At 28.1% G+C, this 11,716-nt stretch overlaps 1 protein-coding gene across 5 annotated transcripts; it reads right to left on the bottom strand.

The window, feature by feature from the left end:
- Positions 1 to 4,901: 4,901 nt before the first annotated feature.
- On the bottom strand, positions 4,902 to 9,730 carry Scp1 (Sarcoplasmic calcium-binding protein 1). Of its 5 annotated transcripts, none has more exons than XM_083040403.1 (6): positions 9,498 to 9,730; positions 7,822 to 7,843; positions 7,077 to 7,278; positions 6,290 to 6,419; positions 5,410 to 5,516; positions 4,902 to 5,179 (listed from the first exon to the last, which is right to left on the bottom strand). In XM_083040403.1, the coding sequence occupies exons 1-6, from the start codon at positions 9,547 to 9,549 to the stop codon at positions 5,051 to 5,053; spliced, it is 642 nt and encodes a 213-aa protein (XP_082896529.1). In that variant the 5' UTR covers positions 9,550 to 9,730; the 3' UTR covers positions 4,902 to 5,050. The 5 variants fall into 5 exon arrangements, with proteins under 5 accessions (XP_082896529.1, XP_082896533.1, XP_082896531.1 ...); XM_083040407.1 differs by having other exon boundaries at positions 4,903 to 5,179; positions 7,077 to 7,243; positions 9,498 to 9,729; XM_083040405.1 differs by lacking the exon at positions 7,822 to 7,843 and having other exon boundaries at positions 4,903 to 5,179; positions 7,077 to 7,258; positions 9,498 to 9,729.
- Between the last annotated feature and the right edge of the window lie 1,986 nt (positions 9,731 to 11,716).

The raw sequence follows: 11,716 nt of genomic DNA, 5'->3' as shown, positions 1-11,716 counted from the left end.
TTGCGTGCCACGTATTGTTCCATTTAATTATATTTTTTTTTAAATTGATAATAGTACATGTATGTGTGTATATAGTAATAACTTGCATGTTTATATCATATATAATTTTATTTATATGTCGATTTACGTTATTTAAAATTGTAATTTTATAATTATGATCGACATATCCATTGATAGAGATGCATGTCAAGTTATTGGAAAATTTTTAAAAAAGAAATTAGTCCGCAAGAAAAGATAATTTACACGTTTTATTTATAATTATCTCTTTTTATTATTAATTTATTAAAAATTGTCAATTCTTAAATCGGAACATTTTTTATAAATCTACTGGAGTTTCTCTTAAAAAATTTTCTAAGAAATATTTGTTCGGTCTCACGAGAGATTTTCTGCTTTATACTCTATTATAACAATCTGTCATCTCGTATACTGAGATATAGAACAGAGAGAGAAAAAGCGATTTCTAAATTTATTTTTTGTATTTATTTTGTTAAAAGCTTTTTAAATTTCTTCTAAAAATACATAAGATCAAATAATCCTTTTTCTATTAATTCACGAATTTTACTATAGTGAATTAATACCAGATGTCGCTGTTTCTCTCGGATCGCGTTTGAAGCATCAGAGCTCCCTTCTATATTCTTTTAGTTCATGACACTGTTAGCTCGCGCGCAGGCAGGAATGTTGGCGGCAAGAAGCGACGCAATCTTTCACTTTAATCTTTGGATTTCCTTCCTCTATATAGAACTCAGGTACATTTTTCTCCAATTTTCCGTTTCTAAGATCGCAACGCGATAATTAATTACCTTGTCGCTTTTTCGCGAGGGGGAAAAATTGATTGAATATCGCGTCGCTTTTTGCTGCACTTTTTCCACCGCGCATCTTGTCTGCGCAGAAGTATTATTTATGCACATATATACATATATCTCTTTCGGCTCGCCGGTGCTCGATTTGAGCTCGATCAAATTGTGCGTATAAAGTTTAAAATTTCGGTCTTATCTGATCATACGGCCGATACTTTTTCGCGTTTTTATTGTCGTCTTATTATTGGCATCAATCAGGCATTCTTCAGGAAATCTGGAAGATTATATTTGGAAAATGAAGAGCGTCGCTTTTTCGATATCACGCAACGGCCGATTTCGAATACGTGAAACGAGGAAATCTTGGACGTGTTTCTGAAATTATTTTTCTTCTGTTGCCCCTCAGGTAATTGACAATCCGATTAAACTATGGAGAGAAATAAATATATATTTATTGCACACGATTTATAAATTGAACATGAGATTATAAGCAAAAATTAATGACTATTTTTCTCTTTTTGATAATGAATTTCAATTTTCAATAATACAATTTTGAAGAATATTAATTTTTCAATAAAATTGCAAGATTGACTTTATCTTTTACAATTTATTTTCAAATTGACGCTGTTATCAAACATGATATAATAATACGATAAAAATGATAGAGATTGTAAAGAAATATTCAATCAGGCCTTCCTTCTTCAGGAAATTTGGAAGATTATATTTGGAGAATAAAGAAGCGTCGCTTTTTCACCATATCATCTCAACGTCCGATTGCGAATACATTGCATGAAACGAGGAAATCTTGGACGTGTTTCTGAAATTATTTTCTTCTGTTACCTCAGGTAATTGACAAATTTTTTCCATTAATCTATCGAGAAAAATAAATATATATATTTATTGCGTACGATTTATAAATTGAACATGAGGAGATTATAAGCAAAAATTAATGACTATTTTTCTCTTTTTGATAATGAATTTCAATTTTCAATAATACAATTTTGAAGAATATTAATTTTTCAATAGAATTGCAAGATTGACTTTATCTTTTACAATTTATTTTCAAATTAACGCTATTATTAAACATGAGATATATAATAATACGATAAATATTATCAAAATCATATCGCTAGTAGAGATTGTATAAAGAAATATTCAGAAATTATATTTGGATTTGGACAAATAATATCATTACTATGTAAATATACATAAATATGGATACATAAATATGATATGGAATAGTTATATAATTTATAATCACATATTGTTTCGTAATAACAACTGTTAATTTTTTCTAATTTATTTATTCATTTTTAACTACATCAAAAGAAGTGTTCGCCGATTATTTCTTTTATCATTTTATTCATTCTCAAAAATCTATTATATATATACATATATTTCGTACGACTTTTTATCGTTTGACACTTTTCGACGATTTTATATATATATAATTCAGATTTAAAAACGCGCAGTAAAACAATCGAATCGCGGAATCGATATTTAATACAACAATATCCGTGATACACACACATCAATCGTCTGATATAATTCATTTAAAATACTTGTATAATTCCGTTGTATATATCACGATCACGGCATGAAAACAAGAACATATTGCTATACATTGTTAAAAGACTGAATCTTATCTGTGACAGCTAAAATATTCGATTCTGCGATTCGATTGTTTTACCACGCGTCATTATCTTAATCCGAATTATATATAAATCGAAAAGTCGAACAATACAAAACAATATACATATTTAACTTTAACAATAAGTATTGCCGAAATATTTATTTATCACATCACACATACATATATGTACGCGGAATATTAAAATACAAGCGTTTAAAATAATCGCGCGAACTAATAATTGTTAATTGTAATAATTATACAGAACACATTTCATATGATAATACGACAATATATAGATTGCACGATTACATCGCACCACTTTCGCGCTGGAGAGTCACTTTGCGAATGACAAGGTGAAGCAAGGTGACGCGCCGCGGCGCTAGGTATGTAGTGACGTATGTACCCCCACTCTTCCCCCCCCCCACGCGGGCGACGCGGCGACGCGGCTCAGCTGCGCGCTACCTCTAACCCCCACCCCACCGTCTCCCCACCCGCGCGGCTCACCTGCGCGCCACATTCCACAGCTGCGCCGTCATTCACACAGTGACATCCAAGTGCGAAGGTGACGCGGCGCGACGTAGTCGCGGTCCATATATTATCGTATTGTCATGTGCGAAGTAAGATTCCGTATAATTATTATAATTATCAGCCCACGCGCGATTGATTATTCTTACATGCATCACGGCTTTTTATTATACTTTAATTACTTGATCCAAATGCGATTTTTGTATATTGCTAGACTTTTTAAATCCGAAAATAATTGGTAAATAACTGACATTTAAATCGACGAAAAATTCGGAGCACGTAATATGAAAAAGGTTAATATTTAAGTCTATTTTGAGAAATAATAATTGCCATTATATAAGAGGAACAAATTTTATGAGAGGATCGTTGAAAACTGTCAAGATAGAGGAACTTTGTATGTGTGTGTGTGTGTGTGTGTGTGTGTGTGTGTGTGTGTGTGTGTGTGTGTATTTGTTTGTGTGTGTGAACAGCATATAAAATACATCTTATTTAATTCGCGCGCGTTGACTATGAATATTAATCGTGTATCGGTCCTTGTTTTTTTCTTTTTTTTTCGATATCTCTTGTGATTTCTTTAGGATTTCCTTAAATAAGCTTGTACGTTAAATATTTTTCGTCACGTGCTTCGCCAATTTAAATGTAATTTCTCAATTATTTTTCAGAAACGTGATACTAATACATTTAAATATAGTGATATAAGAATCGCAGGATTGTGTAATTATAATGTGAAGAAAGTTTAATATGAAAAGCCGTGATCTAAAAATATTTTTATTAATATTTATTTATTTAAAAAATTTTAAAAATATTATTTTGTAATGCGTTGAATATTGCGCGACAGCAAGATGTCAACATACTACATAACCTTAGTTTTCTTGTGGCGAATAGTAGCACGTTTTTGTTTACATGTATTGTCAATACCGATTCATTCATACCGCGAGATTCGAGAGAAAAGATTGTAATGCGAGATACTCAGTCGTATTATCTCTCGAAACGCGATTATTTCCTATAATTATTACGATTAATGAATCAACCCGAGTGACTAATTAATTTCTACGTTCTCGAAAAAAATTAACATTGTGTGAATTCGATCGCGCGATTCATATACTTTTATATTGTGATTTTAGCATTCTTTGGTCGTAATATAAAATAAAATGCGCGTTGTATGTGATTAATTGTGTCGATTCACGCCTAATCATAATTATTTGTGTTTCAGCAAGTTATTTTCGAGAATAAATGCCACGAAGGAGTGACAGAAAACAAACGGGAGAGGAGGAGCGTTGTACAAAAAGTGAGAGGAGCAGCATCGTACAAGTGAGTTTTAAATTATTTTATATCTAATCTTTCTCTTGCGATTCTAAATTTGCAAATATATGAGATATTAATATGTGTCTATAAATTCAAATTTGCAATAATGCACAGCAATTAAATTTCGGTTAAATTATTTATTCTCGTAAATTGTGCTTGAGAAATATAATATATTATATTTCATAATTCGCAAAAAAATTTAAGAAAGTTCTCGAGAAATTAAATAACGCAATAATATTTGAGATTTTTTAAATTTCAAACAGTAGTTTTTGAAATATAAAATTGACCAATATATTATGATCAAAATATATTATTGATCTATGTTAGTCATAATTTTTTGTATTTATACTTTTTTTTTTGTTAAATTATCGTAAGTGGCTCAAAATTATGAGAACTTTTATGCTATACATCATAAATCAGATATGCTGAGGAATTATTGTTGAATTATTATGGAGTTTTCATAATATGTTTCAAATATGATTGAGATGACGAAATGTCGAATCATGACTAATAATGATAAAACTTCAAGATAGAAAATATAATAACTTACAATTATTTTGCATTAAATGTGTAGGGCTTTAATGCATATCTCATATTGGAATATTAAAACGTTAAAAAATTTTCTGTTACTTATGATAAAATATCTGATTTATTATAATAATTTTTACAAACTTTTCACAATAAGTTTTAGAATTAATATAGGTCTTAAGTATATTTTATGCAAGTATGTCTTTTTGTACATATAAGTAATGTATGTAAGGATTTATATCCCTTCGAAAAATGGTACGTCAAGTTACGATTTTTGGCCTATCGGTCCAAAGAGGTAGATTGCCGGGCAATTGTCGTCGGGATTACCGAGAAATTGAGCGTATAATTCCTGGTAACGCGATAAAGTCAATCCGCCGCGCCTTCTGTCATCATCCTATGAACGTAATGATTAAAGTAATTATTTTTGATATTTAAAATAATTAATTTTGATGAGAGATACATGCAATCTTTGAAAACATACGAGATTTCTTTCGAATAAACTTGAAATATTTCGCAAAATTTTTTTAAACAATTGCAATGAAATACAATAAAGTTACATTTAGACGAAATAATAATTGATTTGATTGACTTGTATAAATCATGAAATTAAAATTAATAACTTACATTCAAAAGACTCTGATAAGCTTTATCAAGAACGTCTATGTTATCCACTGCGATCCTTAACGAAACACAGCCATATCGAAATTCTTCGGCACCAATTACACCATCCTCTAAAACAGGCATTACAAAATTCAATAGCTGTCTTTTTCTATTCGAAATCATAATTAGATTGTATGAGTATCTCTTCTACTAGAGAACTTAATATTATATAAACATATGATTTTTTAAAAATTCTATTTTGACTGAATAAAATAACATTTATATTCTTAAATAAGATAGATATTTAATTAGAAATATATATTCAAAATATATTTTATTTGCAAATAGATCTGTTATATGAAAATTTTCTGAAACATTACATTGCTTGAAATCTTTCTTAGAAACAGTCTTTAAAAAGAGATATCTGCTGAATGCCTTTATTATGAAAATATCAATATATTACAATTAATTTGAACATAAGCCATTTTACACATGATATTTTGTAATTATTTCTTATTTTAAAAATTAAAGTTGAAAATAGAAGATTTTTTGTTTTGATGATATTCAGCAGATTATTTTTTCTTTTTCAGAATTATTTTTAAAAAAGATTTCAATTATTTAATATGTTTAAAATAATATATAAAATTATATAAAAATCATTTCCACTTTATATAATAATTAATATTTAATTAATAGAAAAATTTAAATCTGCATGGAAAAGGATTCAATAACAGTAAAATCAATTACTTATTTGAAGATGAGAAAATTATATACTACTTCAGAAAATATCCAATTTTTTAAAAATTAATTTTATCTTACAATTAGCGGGAATAAAATAATAATTTATTTATCACTCTTCGCAATATGTTTGTTGTTTCATATAATTGTGAATGTTATACGATACCATTCATGTCAAGTAATTTGAAATGGCTATCGATGAACATCTTCATAGCTTGGGGAAAATCATTATAAGAACGATTAACGCAGCTACTCTGCACGGCTTTTTTAAATTCTTCTACCGTTACAAGACCATTCTAGAAAGAAAAGATTACATCCAAACTATTATTATTTCATTGGCATATAAATATATATTTTTTTATTAATTTAATTTAATACAAGAACTTAAAAATCTGAGAAAAATCGTAAATATAATAATTAGTTCTAAATTAATGAAATATTTTTAATTTTGATTTAAACTTGTATCAAAAAAATTATTTCATTAATGTAGAATAATTACAAGATTTTCTTAGATACTTTTTCTCTTAAATTCTCATATTAAATTAAATTTATTAAATCAATAATGTGTAGGATTAAATTAGATCAATTATTTATCTATATATTTAGATTTACAAGATATAATATTTTTTCGTTCGTTAATTTTTTAAACAACTTTTAACGAAAATGTTGAATTGAATTTAGTTGTCCAATTAATGTAAAACAAAAACACATTCGTCAAAAAATTGAGAACAATGTTCCGCATTGTCGAAGAAAGATATAACAGATCGTTAATTGTTTGGAAACTCGTAAGAAAGATTGCAACAAATAATATATATACATAGACACATACATCACAGGTGATCTCGAGTTACAATCTCGAGCTCAAGTATTTGAAGAATTTAAAATGCAAGATGTAAATCGTGCCAGGAGAGATGGCCATCTGTCTTAGAGACAATGTCTAATTGTAAGCGTACCTTATCAAAATCCGCTAAATCAGCTATCTCTTCCCACAGAGAGAGCATGATGTGGAGATTTTCTTGATATCGATTGTAATTGAATTCCCCCTTGCCTTCGATCAGCGTCATTCTCAATGCCATGCATTCGAAATCGTGCTTGTCCAAATATCCATTATTATCTATATCTGCAGGATGTTCGTCTAAGTGCACTTCTTTTGAACTATGGATTCTTTCGTGTTTTTATTTACAAGTTTGTCGAGACACCAATATCTTTTGAGTTTTTGAGCAATTAAAGAAAAAGGAATTTTTTAAGCTAATTTTTTAGAGAAAGAAATACTAAACAAACAGAATAAGATGAGGAATAGATAATAATAAATAAAATTTTTTAGATGATTTCAGGATTTTACTTTAATAAAAAATTTTTAATTTTTAATTAATTACAAAGATATGTAATTATTAATATATAATATATAATCATAGTTAAAAATGTTACGCTAAAGATAACTTTTTTCGACATTTTCGCTAAACGAAGATCGATTTTGAATTAGTCGAAGAATCCACAATTCAAAGAAAATATGTTAATAAGCATCCTGTATAGTCGATTTCACTGTTGTTTCACACCCCTTGAGATACTAACAATAATATACAATGAAGAGATTAAGTAAGAAGAGAAGATACAAAGTGTCAAATATATTTTCAGAAGCATTGAATAATTTTTACATATATCAATCTTTTCAATTATTGGTCCAATAAATTTACTTACCTATTAATGAATATTCCTTTGCCTGTCAAAATTTCATCATAATAACAAGAATGATAATATGTAATTATAAATCAATTCTCCTTTTAAATAGAGAATGAGACTGTTCTGCAAAAGTAAATTCTGTAAAAGTAAATTCCAAATTTTTGAGAATCTTTTAAATGTCTTAATTATTTTAACAAGAAAATTTAAATATTTCTCTTCTTATTACGAGAAAATAATAAAGAAGAGTTTGAATTTTTGAAAGCTATCATATCATGCTTTTATTGTATAATTTTTGAATGGTATATATATTTTTTAGCAGGGATTTCTATTTTCTTTCTTTTTGTTTTTAAACTCTTCTACTCTTTTGGATCTTTATTTAACCTCAAATTTTATGATAGTTTTAAATTTGAGAACTATATTAGTGACTTGTTTTATGAATAATCACAGAAGATAGTTCACTCTCTATTTTCATCAGAGATTCATTAAATCGAATTTCTCAGGTGATCATTGACCTTTCAGGCTCTAATGTTGCATTTTTCTACAATGTTTTATTCAGGCATATAAAATGATTTAAATGGCACATTTTGCTATATCTAAATATTATAGTTTTTCTAATATTTTTTGCACTATGATTCGAATATTTTACGCGCGTTTGACTAATATATAGCCATATAAAATAATTTCCAAACACAGTAGAAGATAAAAGAAAATGTAAGACATTTCTTTATCATTTTTAATAGTGAATAATGAAGAACAAGAGAAAAAATTCTGGACACAGTTTTCCAAAATTAGTTTGAAGATTATTTTACATTTTTTAAATAAAAAACACATGATTTTTTAAAAATATTGATTAATATTTAAATATTCGGTTTTAATATTCTCTGTAAAAATATTTAAATATTTAAATAAAAAATTTTTTGAAACATTGAAATACATAAATCTTTATTTCTATATGGAATTATGTAATATTTTCAATTAATTTTTTTTGTTATTATGTGTATAAAAGCACAATAATTGACTTACGAGAAAGAATCATATGTTTCTACTTATAAACATAAAATTTTGTTTTTAAAAATTGAGGCAAATTTTTTAAAATTATTATTAAATTCCATTTAAAGAAAAATGACAGAAATAAGTCCCATGACTCTTGTACTTTCTACCGTTTAGCACTTATTTTATATGGAACTTTTTGGGAAATCTATGTATAATCAATTGCCACGATATTGTCATACCACGTGGTTCACATATACACACGAAGGAAAAGCACATGAAAAATGCAAGATAATGCAAGAAGATGTACTTGCACGATAATACATATTCGACAGAGGAGAAAAATATTGTTTTAATTAATAAATTGAAAAGAAAATATTGCGCGTGCACGTTTCATAAATTAAAATTGTACGGAACAATATATTGTGAAGGTTGCAGACGTAAATTTTATTATACTTTCGTGTCACAAAACAAAGTTTTTTTACATTTTTAATTTATTTTACACTTTTAATTTATATATTTATATATTTATATATTTAACTTATATATATGTACATAAAATTTTCCAATTTTTACTCATCAATATCGCGATTTTGATAAACTTTCTTTCACACATACAATCACATTTTTTCGTTTTTTTAATAATTGTCGTCCTCTGTCGTAAATCTATATCGACTCTTGCAATATCTTTCGCATCTACTAACCATACAGAAACTTCACTATGAAATTAACGCGGTTATCCCAGCTGTACGCCATCTCTCTGTTTTTTTTTCTCGAAAAATTCTTAGGCGCGAAATATCGAAAATATTTTCCGGATCGCGACGAGCTTGTTTGCTCGAATCGAAACGCGACGTCCACGCGGAAAGAACGTCGGCGTGAAGAAAGTGATTCGAGAGGATGGTGGTTTCGCACTGAACTCTCGGCCGGAGTGTCGCCGGGTCTAAACTTAGGCTATATCCCCTCTAAGCGAGGGATACAAAGACCGTGATGTTTGTACCGGGGAAGGAACACAGGTGATGGTGGTGGAGGTGATATGATAACAAAACAACAGCGGTGGAGATGTCATCGTGCGCGTTCGTTTATATTATATCGAACTTTTATCCCTTTTACATCCGCGAAACGTCTTTCATCTCGTCCCGCCCTTACGGAAATTCTCCTTTATCCGAGCATGACTTTGTATCGATTTATATAACACTTTTCAACAGTTTTCTCATTTACAATCTTTCTATGAAATTGTACAAATAATTATTAATTCGAACATTTTTATTTATTATATTTTATATATATATATATATATATATATATATATATGCACACATATATATAATTATTAACTATAAATGGAAATTATTTTCGGATGAAAAAATCTGCTTCTGAATAAGGAGAAATTTAAGTTGTAATAGATGTTCAATTATGCCTTAATCTTGTGTTCATATGCGTTCCATTTATTAAGAATTATAACTCAATATATTAAATTCAATGTGCAATGTACATCATAAATGTTTTAATTTCTTGATATGACTTATTTTCGAAAGAAATTTTATATTCCTTATACGGATTTACACGACAATTGCAACGTTAAAAAATATTTTTTCCAGAGTTTTAAAAATGAAAGATGATGTACTTATTTAAAAAAAATTTAAATAATCTGCATTGTCAATGTTTTGCACTACATTTTTTATATCTAACATTTATATATTTTATATATTATACAGCTCTCTATTTTTTTATACACTATATATCTAAAATTTAATGCTTATGTTTTTTCTTTCTGTTGTATATAATTTATACATCTTTATCTTGAAGTTGTTTAAATTAGTCTCGAATAATTAAAAAAATACAATTATTATACCGCTATTATTTATTTTGTCTAACGCGCGATATAAAATACGATTCTCATTAAATTGGAAAAAAAATCGAGAGCACTTTATATATATTAATGGTGACTTCTGGAAGTAAGTCCCATTCGCACAGGAAGTTATCAATTATCTGCTTGCATTCGTACAGATCGCGCGGAATGAGATATGCAGAATCGAGATATCTCCATTTCCGCCTTTCTAATTCTCGTTGATGGGAACGGATCTAAATTCTAATTGAGCCGACTTACGTTGAAGCGGATCGGAGCAGTCCGAATTTAACTGAGGCCCTGCTGAAATCAGACTCTCGACCGAGAACTTTCCTTGTGTTGTGTCCCCGCGCGTGACGTACTCAGGGAAGTACTCGAACCTATGTTTTTCTCGTTGCTTAAAAATTATTTCCGTGAAGACAGCTTCGAGTAAAACAGCGCGCGGTTAGATATTTTCGAAAGAAAACACACGTCATCAAAGACAAAACTTTTATTTAAAAGAAAAATAATGTATAAAATTTTATATCACTTTTTTTTACAAAGTTTTGTAGAAGTTTTGTAGATGGTTTTTGAATTTAAAATGATAGAAAGCGTGGACGTCGCAATATTTTTTAACGCTGTCGTGTAAATCCGTAGGAATAAAGAATATAAAATTTATTTCGAAAATAAGTCATATCAAGAAGTTCAAATATTTATGATGTGTACATTGCACATTGAATTTAATATATTGAGTTTATTATAATTCTTTCTTAATAAATGGAGCCTATATGAACATAAGATTAAGGCATAACATCGATTACAATTTAAATTTCTTCTTATTCAGAAGCAGATTTCTTCATCCGAAAATAATTTCCATTTATAGTTAATAATTATATATATATAATAAATAAAAATTTATGAATTAATAATTATTTGTACAATTGTCAAAATAAATAATTATATGTATAATTATTTATTTTGACAATTGCTGATTGACCACTCAACAATTATACAATAAAAACATAATATGATAGCTTTCAGAAATTTAAACTCTTCTTTATTATTTTCTTGTAAGAAGAAATATTTCAATTTTCTTGT

This window comes from Prenolepis imparis, unplaced genomic scaffold (assembly GCF_030444845.1).
Source record: "Prenolepis imparis isolate NDT839.2.m4 unplaced genomic scaffold, iyPreImpa1.0 SCAF_6, whole genome shotgun sequence".
Classification (NCBI taxonomy): Eukaryota; Metazoa; Arthropoda; class Insecta; order Hymenoptera; family Formicidae; genus Prenolepis; species Prenolepis imparis.
Note: the sequence above shows the minus strand (reverse complement) of the source record. Positions and strands in the feature narration are given on the sequence as shown.